The sequence below is a fragment of the Ambystoma mexicanum genome, chromosome 5q (assembly GCF_040938575.1).
Source record: "Ambystoma mexicanum isolate Mex_15411 chromosome 5q, UKY_AmexF1_1, whole genome shotgun sequence".
Taxonomy (NCBI): domain Eukaryota; kingdom Metazoa; phylum Chordata; class Amphibia; order Caudata; family Ambystomatidae; genus Ambystoma; species Ambystoma mexicanum.
In genome coordinates, this window is record NC_090933.1 from 682,337,070 (window position 1) to 682,352,599 (window position 15,530).

The 15,530-nt window shown below is 45.0% G+C and overlaps 1 protein-coding gene across 1 annotated transcript in view; it reads left to right on the forward strand.

Annotated features, from left to right (window-relative positions):
- Window positions 1–15,530, forward strand: part of MCMDC2 (minichromosome maintenance domain containing 2) — a 2,206,017-nt gene that overhangs the window by 1,764,502 nt on the left and 425,985 nt on the right. Inside the window, exon 11 of the mRNA XM_069621139.1 lies at window positions 5,537–5,716. Coding sequence (XP_069477240.1) covers window positions 5,537–5,716 — 180 coding nt within the window. The remainder of the gene's footprint in view (window positions 1–5,536; window positions 5,717–15,530) is intronic.

Sequence of the window (15,530 nt, forward strand, 5' to 3'; positions counted from 1 at the left end):
GTTCAGAAGGAGCTGGCTGTGACAAGTCTGGAGACACCCTGACTTAAAAATACAACAAAAGCTAGAGACCAAGTAAAAATACCAGGTCACACAGCCGCTCTCAATGGGGCCCAGACATGGGCTGGTATTCTTTCAAAGTTCAAAAATGTAATTCTTTTTCAAGTATCAAAAGTACAAAAATAAAAAATAAAGAGGAAGTCTGTTGGTTTTCAAATAGTAATTTATCCGAAGAAAAAACAAAGCTGTCACTAATATCTTCTTAGTGAGGAAGCAGTTACCGCAACTCATATGTAATACAGACTAAAGCCAATGCATTTCGGAATTAATAATTCCTTCTTCAGGGCAAGTCTAGTAAATTGCACATAAACAACATAATGCACCAATGTCAACATAACAATTACATATATTTGTGAAAATAATAGCGATGTCAACATACCCGTCAGTAGAGTTTCCAGAAGGATTAAACGAGAAAAAATAGATAGAAATAATAAGTAAATTGTATGGTAGATAACAAAAACAGACAGATGTGTAAGAAACTTTTCTGACAGATAGCAAAAAGTGACGTTACACCGGCAAAAAGGATTCGCCCCAGTGTATGTAAGTGTCCACGTTGTTGGGGGGTCGAGGGGTCCGGGACCGCAGCCACGGTCGCCCCTCCCCCAGCCGGGCCCAGAATCCACGGCACTCGTGTGTCTTGAAGCCCACTCCCTGTCAAAGCGTGAGGTGGGACGCTGGAGAGGGGCCAGGCGGCGTCTCAAAGAAATGCAGATATCGCTGTATGGCTCTCCTCCGGGAGATGTCAGTCGAGCAGGACTATCAGCAGATCTGCGGGAAACGGTCTGCAAGTTTTAAGAAAGAAACGCAGCACCATCACGGCAGGATCATGAAAGAAGGATCTTCCCCATCACGGAGCGTTGCGCTCAGGCGCCCATACTGATCGAGCGCAACAGCGCCCCCCCCAATATTTCAATCTTTGACATAAAGATGTCAAGCTAGTCTGGGCAGAAGCTGAGTGGGTGAAGTAGGGGCAGTGATGGCTCACTGGAATGCAACTGGAAGGCTTAAATCTCCTTCTTACTTGACTTTAGTATATGCAGTACATGCTAGCCAATGTTTCCACTGTTCTGCACCCCCCACCCCGTTGCACCAAGTTGGTGACTACATACAAATCCGGTCATATAACTGCCAGTGATGTCACTTCCTGTATTTGGGCACCCCCGGGAAATTCATAAGTCGGCTCCCCTGCCCACAGGGGCGCACAGAAAAATCTTGCACAGAGCGCTGGCAGACCTGGGGCCGGCACTGCACACAGAAACAGTGCTCTGCTGCGCAAGGTGCTATATATCGGTGTAATTTGGTAGTGCGCAGAAGTGTCTCCTGACAAGAGCACTAGATTGCTGTGTGATCTTCGAGTGCACAGCCGAAGAGGGGTTCTCCCGCATTGGTGCTATGAACTAATTTGGGATATCATTCGGAACCAGGGCCGATTGTCCGGCCATTGCATTGTGGGAGTTGCAGTGTTTGGTCCCGTCGGTTTAATTAATTGGGCTGTGATGTCCCAGTTTATGGTAGCGCGCATGCGCGGGCCTCGTTGTGACCCGCGCATGCGCCGTAGAAATAAACTGCGTCCGTGCCGCAGTTGCCGCCGGGACGCGCAGCGCGCAACGTCGCGTCCCGTGTCCTCATTGTATGAATGCGTGTGCGTGTGCCTGCAAGGGCCGTGGGGCCACACACAACAACTGGCGACGAGGCGGGATCGCCGCCATAGCGTTCGCCCAACTCACGTGGGCGTACAATCCGCATCATTATGCGACGGCACGACGCGGACCTAGCGTGAACGTTTTTTTCTCCTCAGAGCAGTAGCGGCCTGAAAAGGTGCTCGTGCGCTGCTACCCAGAGAAGACACAATCAATTTTTGGAACATTTGACTGTCCCCAACAACCTGGGGACAATCTGAAAAAAAACAGACACAAGGGGAAGAGGCGACAGACAACAGCCGGAGGTACGTTTAGCCCTACCCCAGCCAGGTTTGCGGCCTCTAACACACCCAGAGGTGCCTGTGCGACCTGTGAAGATGGCCGATAGCGACGAAGAAACAGAAGCAGCAACAAGAGCGGTGAGGACACAACAGGGGTCGCTGTTACCAATGCAGGAGTTCGATACGTCAGGCCCCCCATCCAAACTAGGCCCCAGGTGGCTACTATGGGTAAAGAAGCTCGAGATGTACTTCACAGCGACCGGAACCACCAACGATGATGCAAAAAGGGCGACCCTTCTGTATTCAGCCGGGCTGGACGTAATGCGCATCTACGAATCACTCACCCTGCAAGTAGTCACGTACACCACTGTCAAGACTGCGCTAGAAAACCACTTCATTCCACAGTCGAATGTCGACTATGAAAGATTTTTATTCTGCAAAGAGAAGCAAAGGGAGGAAGAATCCCTCGATCAATTCTGTGCCAGACTGAGGCTGATGGCCAGCACATGTCGCTGGGACAACGAGGAGTTGAAGATAAGAAACCAGGTCCTCCAGGGCTGCAGCTCAGGTAAATTGCGGCGACAAGTGCTGAGAGAGCCTGGGTGGACACTACAGCAGATACTAGATAGCGGCCGGACGTACGAGCTGGCAGAATCCAGAGGAGCGAGCATGGACGCAGCGGTTAGGCCAAGCATGCGGGAAGAAGCTTTTGCCATGAACAAACGGACCAAGCTGAAGGATAAGTGGGTCCCGAAGACAACTGAGACCCGGCATCTTGCAGCGCCCGGATCACTCTGCCAGGACTGCGGATATGACCTGCCACATGTAGAGGAATGTCCTGCCAAAACAAGATCCTGTGGACGGTGCAATGGACAGGGACACTATGCCCGCATGCGCCGCGCCCCCGCTCCTGTGCCTACACAGAGAGGCCCCGCGAGAGCACGGGGCAGCGGTTTCAGAAGGCAGCGCAGCATCGCAGCTCTCGAACAAGAGATACAGAGGTTGCAGCTTGCAGAGGAAGAGGAAGAGGAGGAGGACGACGAAGACAAAGTATTTTTCATTTCAAACATTGCCTCAGGAAGCAAACAGAAGAGACAACCCAAGTGTGTGGTGAACATACTGGGCGTGCCGACACAGATCCTCATCGACACCGGAGCATCTGTATGCGTGCTGGCGGAGGAACACTATCAAAGACTCCCAGGCCCCCCGGCACTGGACAAATCCATGGCGAAGATATTCACTTTTGGAGGAGACACCCCGTTGCCACTGAAGGGAGTGTTCGTGTCACCGGTATCGAGAGGTGAAAACACCATCAAGGCAAGGTTTTTTGTCACGGACGTTAGCCCTCACTCGCTACTCAGCTGTGCCGCATCGGAGGCCCTCAATTTGGTTCATTTTGCATATGAAGTCTACCAGATTGACATCGAAACGCTGCTGGACAAGTTCTCAGGCATCTTCGAGGGAATAGGGAAGCTGAAAGCACCCCCGGTGCACCTACATATCGATGAGTCCATCAGACCGACAGCCCTTAAGCACCGAAGGATACCATTCCACCTCAGGGAGAAGGTGGAGGAAGAGCTCCGATCACTCGTCAGCATGGATATTATTGAGAGAGTGGAGGGGCCGACACCCTGGGTGTCACCGATTGTGGTGGCTCCCAAGCTGAAACAGCCCGGCGCGGTGAGAATTTGCGTAGACATGCGCCTTCCAAACGCCGCAATCAAGAGGGAGAGGCACATTACTCCAACTCTAGATGACATCATCGGAGAGCTACAAGGTGCAAGAGTATTTTCAAAACTAGACCTACGGGCTGGCTACCACCAGCTTGAGCTGCACCCGGACTCCAGATTCATAACGACCTTCACGACGCATGACGGTCTATACCAATTTAAACGCCTGAGCTTCGGAGTTTCATCGGCTGCCGAAGAATTTCAGAACACCATCAGGGGAGCGTTGGCAGGCCTAAAAGGTGTAGTGAACATGAGTGACGACATCTTAGTATTCGCGGATTCGGAAAGGGAGCACATGAAGAGACTCGAGAGCACGCTCCAGAGACTGACACACAACATGGGCTACTAAGTAAAAGCAAATCTCATGTCCGGAATGGGGTGTCCCTAGTGACACGATATCACGTGGGAACTTTAAGCAGGGGTGTCCACACATGGGTTATGTAACTGTAATTCGGTAGCGCACCGAAGCAGGGTTCATGGACTGCATTAGGATTGTAATTTGGGAGGGCACTGAAACCTCATCCATATGTCCTGCATGTAATATAATTGTGTATTTCGAGGTTGCACTGAAGCAATGTTCTTCTGGATTGCCACACAACTCTGATTTTGGAGTGCGCAGAAACAGGGTTCCACTGCATGGGGTACTATATTACTGTGTAATCTGGTTTAGCACAACAGCCAGATTCTCCTGTGTACACTTCTAAAATGGGGTTTACCCGAGTGCTCATATCCCCTAGCAGGCTAATTTCGCTCGAAAGAAATGTCAATTCGGTCCCTTCTTTAAGTAGCCCCAAACCTCACAGGTATAATCTCAAGGGAACCCCAGAAATCATTCACCCTGCCAACCGAAAGATGGATTTACATTTTTTCCCTTATATTCGCAAGCCATTTATTCCCTCTATAGGAAAGGTGGAGGGAAACTACAATCTTTTCTTGAGTCAAAGTAGTGCGGGGCAAACTAAGTGCAGCTGCACTTTGGGAGGCGAATGCTATGCGGACTGCTGCTTGGAACCAATCCCCACCCTCTATATCCTCACCCTTCCAATCCTCCCTATACCCACACCCACCTACCCTTACCCCACCCTTTCTACCCGAACCTCAGCCTCTATAACCTCACCCACCCAACCCCCATTCTGTACTCCCACCCCTTACCCTCATCCACCCTACCCTCGCTCTCTCTACCCCTACCCTGTCTACCTCCATCCACCTTGCCCCTCCCATCCCACCCCACTCTCTACCCTCTCTCGTCCGGTGGGCAGTCATAATTTCGAAAAAGAAATGTCGACAGACAAAAATGTCGACAAAAAATGTCGAAAAAAAATGTCGACTTTCGTTTTTTTTAATTATATATTTATTTTAGGGGTTCGGGAGTTAAAAAAAAGGGAAAAAATTCAAAAAAAATTTTCGAAAAAAAAATGCATTGAAAAAAAAAGTCGACATTTGTTTTTTCGACATTTTTTTTTCGAAATTTTGACTTTCGACATTTTTGTTGTCGAAATTATCACTATGAACCCTCTCGTCCATCCTCTCACACGCTTGCTTTATTTCTTACCCTTTCATTCTCAACCTTTCTCACTCATATTTCCTCTTGCTCATCATCCATGGCACCCTCTCTCTATTGTTTCCTTCCTTGCTCTATTTTACTTCCTTCTCATTCTCTTGCACACCTGCGCCCCTTATCGCATCCTCCCTTAAAACTTTGCACTCTCCTCCTTGCGCCCTGGAGCCTATAAATGCAAAATACAAAGAAGAGCAGTAAACGCAAAAACTGATGGCATTACCAATGCTTGTTTTTTTTTGTTAACACTTCTGTCTACATTTATTCTAGGATCTAAGTTTGGTTCCAGCTAACCTTGTGGATGCTTTTGGAATATTGATACACTGCAACGAATCATCTTCTCTTCATCCGCTTATTCCTTTTATTCATCACAGTCTGAGTAAATCCATCAACCCAGAAGAGCCCCTAAGTGAAGCTGCTCAACAGTTTACATCCCAAGATTTTGAAAAGGTAAAAATCAAATTGTACGTTACAAAATTGAATTTGACTTATGCCATTACAAGTTCTGTGGTCTGGTGCTCCTGCAGATTTCTAAAAGTATATATGCCGTTACAAGTTCTGTGGTCTGGTGCTCCTGCAGATTTCTAAAAGTATATATCAAGTGGACCATAGTGAAGTTGTAGTTGGGAATAATTGTGCTGCAAACAAAACATCACAAGGTATCCTCTTCTCTGAATGTTAACTACTTGACTACCTAGCATTCATCAAGACTTGCATTGCCAATCTATTAGTTTCAAAACTATTTGAAAATGTTTCCAGTCTACACAGATCATAATAAAATATGTAATTCCCCAAATTCTAGACCAGTACTTTAGAAAATAAAAAAATGATTTGAAAAAAGTTCTACTCATCAGCATTTTGTAGTTTTGTGGTACATAAAATGGCTGACTCTGGGTCCGAATATGGGCTGCTTGCAATTCTTGGAGGCTACAAAGCTTTGACAAATTAAAACAATATATACAGAGTAAATACGCATCATAATTCAGGACAGCTATGGGTCTGTATGCCGAGCAGTCCTGTGGATCCTTCCCAGGCTTAAGTAAAAGGGTAAGGAGGGAGCCCACGATAGGGGAGGTCACAGTGCCAGTCAAGATAACATTGTTAAACATCTTTGTAAGCAGTGGCACCAGTTGGGTTGTGAATTTCTTGTAAACACTATTGAAAACCCATCCAGGCCTGTTGATTTGCCAGAGGAAAGTGCCTTAATGGCCTGCAGAACTTCCTCCTCATCTATTGGGAGCTCAAGCTGTAACCTGTCCTCTCCCGAGAGTACTGGAAGGGGTAAATGTCGAAGATAGTGTTGCTGTTGCTCAACATCTAAAGCTTCAGGCTGAAGGGAAGTATACTTGTCCGTGAGAATGTTCAATTTAGTTGGTTCATCAGAGCAAAGTTTACCATTTGGCACTCTAAGACATCTAATATGGTTCCTAGTCCGGAGGCGGCAAAACTTCCAAGCCAGTACCCTGTTCGCGTTATTGGTCTTAGAGTAATACAACTGTTTACTGCATAAAAGAGATTTAGTTGCCTCTCCTGCGAATAGAGTTTCCAGCTTCCCTCTAGCAGTTCTTAATTGATGATAGGTTCTCTGCAAACCAGTTCTGGCCAGCCGTCTGGCCCCTTTATTTCCTCAACTGATTTGCCCGGATCAATTTGGCTTAATCCTTAATCGCCAAACGCATGACAATATCCGCAGGATGATTAATGCAGTTGACTGGTGTAATAAAAATTAGCCTGAGCGCGAAAAGGGTGATCGCGTAGTTGGACGCTGTTTTGCTGTGATCTGTGACTTGCATGGACCCGTGCTGAATGTGCAGCAAAGAATCTCTTTTTTATTGAAACCAGAGCTGTGTCTTGTAATATTGGACTCTTCACACTCTGTGTAAACTAACAATGCGGCACAAACTGGAGTTGTAGCGTTGAAAACAGCTGTTTGTCTGACGAGCAGAAAGCCGGGAGGAGACCCCGCCCACCCACGAAGAGGAAGCACAAAAAGCGTGCACCCAGCCCTCGCAGCGACAAGCCTGAGCGCGAAAAAGGTGATTGCGTAGTTGGACACTGTTTTGCTGTTGTGCTGGGGAGCTGGGCTGCAGCTGCACCAAACGCTGAGATTTCGAAAAATCACATCAGCCACTAAACAGGAGAATGGTAAGCCTTTGAATACGCTGTTTTCCTTTAACCATAAAAAACATTCAGGGTGAGCGGGAGACTGCGGAAGTTAACTCCTTTGATGCCTTTGCCCCAAAAATAGAACAGAGTGAAACACAAACAGTGCAGGTTTTTCCTGGCATACGGCTCTCTAGTATAGAGACTTGGCATGTTCATGGTGTAGAGGATTTAAAACTGCCAGATCGAGGGCCAGTGTGGGTTACAGTGGTGACTTGTCAGAAATTTAGAAATCAGTCAAGTACACTTTGTGGAAATCCCGCAGGAAGTGGTATGTTCTGGATCCCCGCTCAGGGTACGTTCCCAAAAACTCTAAGAGGTGTTTTCATTGAGACATTGGAAATGAAATTATGCAGCACGAAAGACATGGAGAGAGAAGGGGATCGGTCATATTTAAGTGGAAATCACGAAACAGACATTTCTGCTAACCCACAAATTTTGCAAAATACATACCCAAACACCCCCCAACAAATCCAGGCACAAATACATGCAGAAGAAACGCCCGAACATTTGATGGACAGTCATAAAGAGAAAAACTCAAGTACTGCACTACAAGTGGAAACGGGGATTAGAGTACACAATAATAACAAAAAGAATCCAACAAAAAATAGAAAATCATTTTGGAAAAAAACGGCATAAAAGCCACAATGACGCCGACGGGGAATCACTCATTTTATGGGAAAATCCAAGGCGACCACAAACTCCGTCCTCAAGCACAGAAATCCTCCTATCACCAGCAAAACTGGGGAATGAAATTGCTGCACCGAACGAGGGGCAATGCGGGGCAATACCATCACACCAAAATATTCAGACCTTTGAAAATACAAGACAAAACTCAGAAGAACAAAGAGACACAGCCCATAATGAAGATTAAAAGACAAAAACAGATTCCAATACCGAAACACTGAAAGCATTACATTTTGTTCTCAATTCATTGGTATCAGTTTTTGAAATGCTCAAAATGGAGGTACAAGCACAAAATGGGTCACTCCTGGAGATGACAAAAGAAGTAGCACTGTGTGACTCATCCTGAGTCGGCCTGGTTGCTGCAATTAATACTAACATGACCCTGCCGTTCCGCGATCTTAATCTGGAAATGGTAAAACAAGGACTTGACATCTCCTCCATACAGCAAAGCCTGAAGAAAAAAAATGACATGGAAAAACAAAACAGCGATTTACTGGGAGAAGTCCTCCTTTTATTGAAAGAAAATCGGAAGTTAGATCCAACTGAGGAAAAAGTAGAAAATATGCGAGAATACTCACTAGATGATACGCCACTCTCAGATTCGGTGTTGGAGGAATTCCGAAGGCTTGCCAATGTAGTAGAAGGAGAAATGGAAACTACGGAAGGGGCGCCGAAATTCCAGCCAGAAAAGACTAATGGGAAACAAACAGAGATAGTCCCAGACTGGCAGCATCCCTGTGCCCAGACCTCAAGAAGCAGGAGAAACATGAGAAAAAGTCTCACAGAAAGGGAGAGGTGAAAAACAGCATACCCTAAAACAAACAAAAGCCGAAAGAAGGGGCTGAAAAATAATAAAAATATTTAAAATGTAACAGAAAAAGCAGACACTCAGCCAAATCCTAAAACCTCTGGAAACATCAAGGAAATAGAAAACCCAGTATGTTATTCTGAAGGCCCACGTATTCCGCTGGGAAAAAATATGAACGGCAAAGAGAAAAGAACTCAGAGACAAATTAAAAAGAACCCTGAAAAGATTAAAACAGGAAACTGCAATAAGTCAGAAGAAAGTGTTGCAATTACAAAAACAAGCATTGGCCTCCAAACCGAAAACAAGCCAGAAGCAAGTAACAACTCAAGGGCGAAGACAGAGGAGAGCATTCTGAAAAATCAATCAAAATCAGATGAACAACAAACCGTGAAAGAACTAAATGGAGTTCCTCAAAAAAAACATTGCATCAAAAGCAATAAAGTGGGCTCCGATCTTTTTAAAAATAAATCTGCAATCTATGAAAAAGAGTCAGTGCTCAAACGACACCGTGGTAGCACATAGTGACCTCAATAGAAAAATAGCCCCAATCTTTGCAACCACAAGTCAGAAGACCAGTAAGGAACACAGTGTATCTCTGACAAACCCGATCACCGACACAACCTTGAACAAAATAAAACTAATTGCAGCAAACGAAGACAAAGTTCAAAACAGTGAAGGAAAGTCGGTAACACTAAATAGTCGAGGAAACCAAGATGTTACCTGTTTGGCAACGCAGATACCCTCAAAAACTTACCTGAGTCAAAGCAACCCCAAAGACTTTGGATGAGATTGCGCTCCAACATAGGGCGTTACAAGTCGCTGAGTCGTGCAGTGATATTGGGCATAACAAGGAAAGTTAAAAACCTTCATTGTTTTTCATCAGAAGACATAGAAAGTGTCAAATTTCCAATGTCGCAGGACCCTTTTATGGTTGAACTAGTACTCACCTCGGAGAATGCAAAACACGCTATGTTGCAAGAGTCCGTGGAGCTAGAATCCTATGGGCTGGAAGTCTCATGTAATGACTCAGAAAGAAACACTACTCTTAACCATTGCAACACTCCAACGCTAAAATGCATGGGAAGGGAAATGTCAAATGAGTTGAAGCTAAAGACAGAGGGAAGCAGAGAGACGGATCTTAGCACAAAGGATAACACTCTTACACTCCTTCCAGAGATACTCTCACAAGTACTGCAGAAGCTAGGAATAGGTACGCAGCAACTTTAGAAAGGATGATCTAAACGTGTTCAGTTGGAACTCGCGGGGCTCCAGTATTATAAGGGCAAAAGAAATGCGGGCACACTTATTCAACCAGGGTGACGTTGTTTTATTACAAGAAACCTGGTTGGTGAACTCATTAAACATTGAAAGATATATGGTTTTCTGCCTACCGGCATCACAAAAAGCATTAGGGAGACCATCAGAGGGTTTGCTTATAACTCTCAAGAATCAAATATTTAAAAACATAGCTGAAATTTAGAAAAATATTTTAGGTATTCAAGCATGTATAGCAGAAATACACCTAAAAGGGAAACCCTCAATATGGGTTTTGATAAATATATACTGGAACCCCGCCAGCTCAAAACTGGACACATTTTTGGAAGACCTGGGTCTCCTACTGGAAGCAGTGAAACTGAACTCAGCCTCTAGTAACATAATTCTGGCAGGAGACTTTAATATAAACTGCCTATACCCACAAAACAGCGAGTTAAAAAGGGGAAGAATGTGGCTGGAGTTCATGGAACGCTGGGACCTTAAAATGGTTAATAGCCCAATGGGGGGAGATCAAGGAACGTACACAACATGGCATAGATGGAAATAATCCTCCGCTTTAGACTTTATTTTTGTTTCCAAGAAACTACATGCATCACCATCCCTTCTTGTTTTAAAACAGGACAGGGGGAGCGATCACAGCAGATTAGAACTTTCATTCCAGAACATTCTAGGAACAAAAACAGAGAGAGAAAATCAGTACCTAGAGTAAAAAAAAGGGAAAATCAGTGTTGTGAAATACAAAAATGGGGGAATAAAGCTCAATGAGTGGCTAAAAGAGATTGCAGAGCATATCTGGAAATCAGAATGTGACCCGCAGAGGTTTACCAAATTTCTCTGGGCCACCCTAGCACCTGGAGATCTAGTAGGGAGAGAAAAGCAAAAACATCTCCACGCCTTTGATGAAAAAACCCAAAGGAAAAAAAGAGAGTATAGGAAAACCCTGAGAGAAATTAAGACAGCAGAGTATCCAGCAGAACTATTGAAAACAGAAATAAAAAAAGAGAAAGCCAAATATAGATCCTGGTCACTTTCACAAAGGGAAGCCCGATGCAAAAAGACAGGAAGCATGTACTCAAAACACTGAGAGAGAATAATACCAAAAGCTTTTGGGAAACACTAAATCAATTTGAGGGGGAAACAGGTAACTCTCTCTGCTCTCACTTAGTCTCTGAAGAAGGCTGGGTTGAATATCTAACAGAGACCTATAAAAGTCACAGAACCTGTCACTTTATGGCCAAGCCAGATATACCTTGGCAACTTAATTTCTTCGACTTCTAAAGCTTTAGGATTGAATGGCCTGACCTATCAGACACTCAAAAGTGAACCAGAACTATGGTCAAAACTATTGTCTGGCCTCTTTAGGGAAATCCTCAAGAAACGGGTAGTCCCAATTTCTTGGAAAACAGCGTTAGTAATACCCTTTTTTTAAAATGGGGAACGTCGGGCAGCAGCAAACTACAGACCAATAGCGGTGCTCGACATCGAAAGTAAAATATTCATGAAACTCCTCCTAAATCATGTTTTGAAATGGGTAGAAGATTTTGACATTCTTTCACGTTTCCAAACAAGGTTCCGAAAGGGACTGTCGACATCAGTTAATGGCCTGATCCTTAATCTGTTGAATGATAAAACAGACAATAAAAAAAAATCGCTCCCATTGTACGGAGCTTGGATCGATTTATCGAAAGCTTTCGATCAAGTGGAAAGAGCATTACTCTGGCAAAATTGCGAGGGTGGGGTATTCCAGAAACATTATCGTCCATATTGGTGGAATTGCATAGAGATACAAACTTAAGAGTTCGCCTTGATGCAACGGGCCACCTCTCAAAGCTAATAAAGGTAAACAGGGGGGTTATACAAGGGTGCTTAGGAGCGCCCCTCTTTTACAATCTGTTTTTGGAAGATATGGGATCTTTTTTAGAATCATCTGCATTGGCCAGCCCCACCCTGAATGGGAGAAAGATCTGTTGGCTGGCCTATGCTGATGATATAGTACTCCTTGATAAAACACCAATTGGTTTGCAACGTCTGCTTACGAGATTAAATGAGTATGTTGGGATAAATAAACTAACAGTTAACCCTGCCAAATCTAATATCCTCATTTTTAAACATCCACTGACAAAAATTAAGTATAACAACTGGAAACTGGGTGGCGAATGTATTCGAGTTGTAGAAACCATAATATATCTGAATTACAAGATACACGCCTATCCAGCCCAATACAAGGTAGAATCTGAGATTATGGACAAAGTAATGCAAGCCGCGTCACAAATGACCAAACTTAACTATAAGTTCTGTAAATTTTCCATCCTTCCGCTAGTGAAGTATTACCTAGCCAAAGAGGTCCCAGTGATACCATATGGACTGGAAGCTAGATCGGGTCTTTGGTCAGCAAATTGGGAAACCTTCAAGGGTCGACTGTGGAAAAAAGTCTTGGGACTTCCAAGCTGTACACCCATTGGAAGTCTGAGATTTGAGTTAGGCCTAAAATCTCTGAAATTTATGGCAGACTGGAAACAGATCTCTCTGTTTCGAGAAATGATCACAGGTAAAGAGACCTCCCTTTACGGAGACCTCAGGTGCCAGAAGCTGGGGGGAAAATCAACAACTTTGTTAGCACTTGGGGAAAAGGTAACGAAAGCTCTCATAAAGGTAGGCCTCGATGAGGAAACCCTGGTCTCAAACCCACTTAAAATAAAAAAAAAACTGGAACTTTTAGACTCGATCGAAACAGTAGAGAAGGTCAGATCAGGCCCAGTTCAAAATGTGTTCTTGAGGGGGGGGAAAGGAACTTGGGTGCCTTTCGCGCTACTTAATGAAATTCCCGAATAGAAAATTGCGCTCAAACTTCCTCAGAATGAGACTAAATTTGGTCCAATGCGGGGAAGTTTTAGAAAAGCGAAACCAAGGGGACAAGGCAAAAAAACTGTTTTCGATTTGCACAAACCCTGCCAAACAAACATTAAGGCATTTACTAATGGACTGTGAAGGATCATGGAAACATCGGTCAAGACTCTTTAGGAACTTTGTGCGCTGAGAGGAAGATATTAGATCAGACTTTTTGTGGGACAGACTCATCTCTGGCACCAATGCCGCGCTAACATCGGCCGCCATCCAGGTGCTAACCAATTGTGAAATCATTGTTTAATCTATACAGCCCTGGAAAATAGTTCACCATAACGTTACCCTCTTAGAATGCATGTTGAGAATATAAAAACCAATAGTATAAATGCCTTGAATAGTGGCTGGGTTGGTAAAAATTAGAACAAAATGAGATATTTAGTTTGAAATTGTACACGTACAAAGATATTGTGTAAACTGCTTATGTTGTTTTTAAATTATCTTTTGTAAAGGGTCACTGAGCCAAAAACCAATAAAACAAAAACAAATTTAAAAAATAACCTCCTGATGGCTCTTTTGTCACTCGATGCAAATAAAGCCTTTGATAGCATAAGATGGTTATACTTGGCTGACGTTTTAACAGCTTTTGGCTTCAGGCCTCATTTTGTGAAACTGGTTCTCACAAAGGTTACCTGCCCACATGCATCAATTAAAATGAATCGCAGGCTCTCTGACCCGATCCCCATTCACTGGGGCACACGCCAGGGCTGCCCCCTGCCCCTTCTCATATTCGCTTTAGCCCTTGAATCCCTGGCCATAAAAGTACGAGGCAACCCCTTGATCACAGGGATTGACACGGTTCGATCTACACATAAATTGGCCCTCTGTAACGATGATGTAATTTTCATGATGACCAGCCCTGTGTCAACCCCTTCCAGCGATTACTATGCAGCTGGACTTGTTTCAGGGGATGTCGTGTATGCTATTAATTACGCTAAATCAGCAGCCCTTAATGTCTCTATGCCTCGACCGGATCTACAATATCTACAACAAACTCATCCATTCGGATGGGAGGAGTATTTAGGGATTTACCTCACCCACTCCCACAACACTTTGTTTCGCCATAATTACCTGACTCTTCTCCGAGAACTTTACCAAGACCTTGAACGGTGGAAACACACTGAGATGTCTTGGTTCGGCAGGTGCACCGTTATTAAGATGAACGTACTGCTGCAGCTGCTCTGCGCCTTCCAGGCCCTCCCAGTGTTGCTCCCATCCCACACTCTTAAAACTTTGCAATCTAAAATCTGGGATTTCATTTAGCAAGGGAAACCCCCACGAATATCTAGGAAGATTTTGTTTTCCTGAAACAGCAGGGAGGTGTGGCAAGGCCTAATGCACACCAATATCTGCTTGCAGCTCATGTGTCAATGATACTTGATTTCTTGGACACACAGCTTAATAAGCGGTGGTTGGAATATAGCAGGCATCTCTGCGAGTTCCTTTGTCTTCTCTACCCTGGTGCCGTCATCTTGCCGGCCTCCAAGGCACACCCTTTTGTCTTCCACTGTGACCTACAGGCATAGGGCGAATCACAGGTATCGGCTTACCACTCATCTCTCACCGATGACACCCTTCTTTCACAACCCAACTTTCACCCCTGGATTGACTAGTGGGGACTTTATCAGATGGAGTGAGGGTGGCCTTCGCAATCTAGGTCACCTGTATGACAAGGGGACCCCACCCTCACCTTTGAGCAATGTAAGACTACCATCATGTTGCCAAAATCAGAGAGATTTCATTATGTACAACTTAGACACTGGGCGTCCCATCCTGAGACCAAAGGGGGAGGGCGAAGGGATCCAATGCCTTTTGAGAAGCTGGTATCATTTAACCTCTCCTATCACAAGGTTTTTAATGTGTACAAACGTTTAGTAGTAGACACAGGGGAGGAGATTGTAATTGTAATTGGTTATTTATAACGAGCTAAACAGAGGTTTCCTGCTTCCAAGGCGAATGCGTTGCCCCTGAGCTATCCTCCCGAGACATATAGAAGCATATATGAGGAACTGGCACAAGGACTTGGCAAAAACAAAGAGGTGATGGCTGGAAGGTTTAGACTGAATCTTAACCACTGGCATTGCTCGGGGCAACCCTCCAGACCATCGTTCTTCTCCTGCCAAGCCATTACAGAAGGGGAAAGACCATATGCAAATCAGGCTTGGCCCCACCCCAAAAGGGGCAGTCCAGCCCGAACTGCTAGGTCACATCCCTTCTGCACGAGACCACAAGCATCCCCAAACATGTTTCGCCCTTGTTGGGGCTCATCAGTGAGGAGTAGCTTGGGTCTCTAGGCCCAGCAGGCACGGGACCCACGTCTGGGCATACCCGTCCCACTCGGGGTGACAAAGCAAAAACAAAGAGGTGATGGCTGGAAGGTTTAGACTGAATCTTAACCACTGGCATTGCTCGGGGCAACCTTCCAGACCA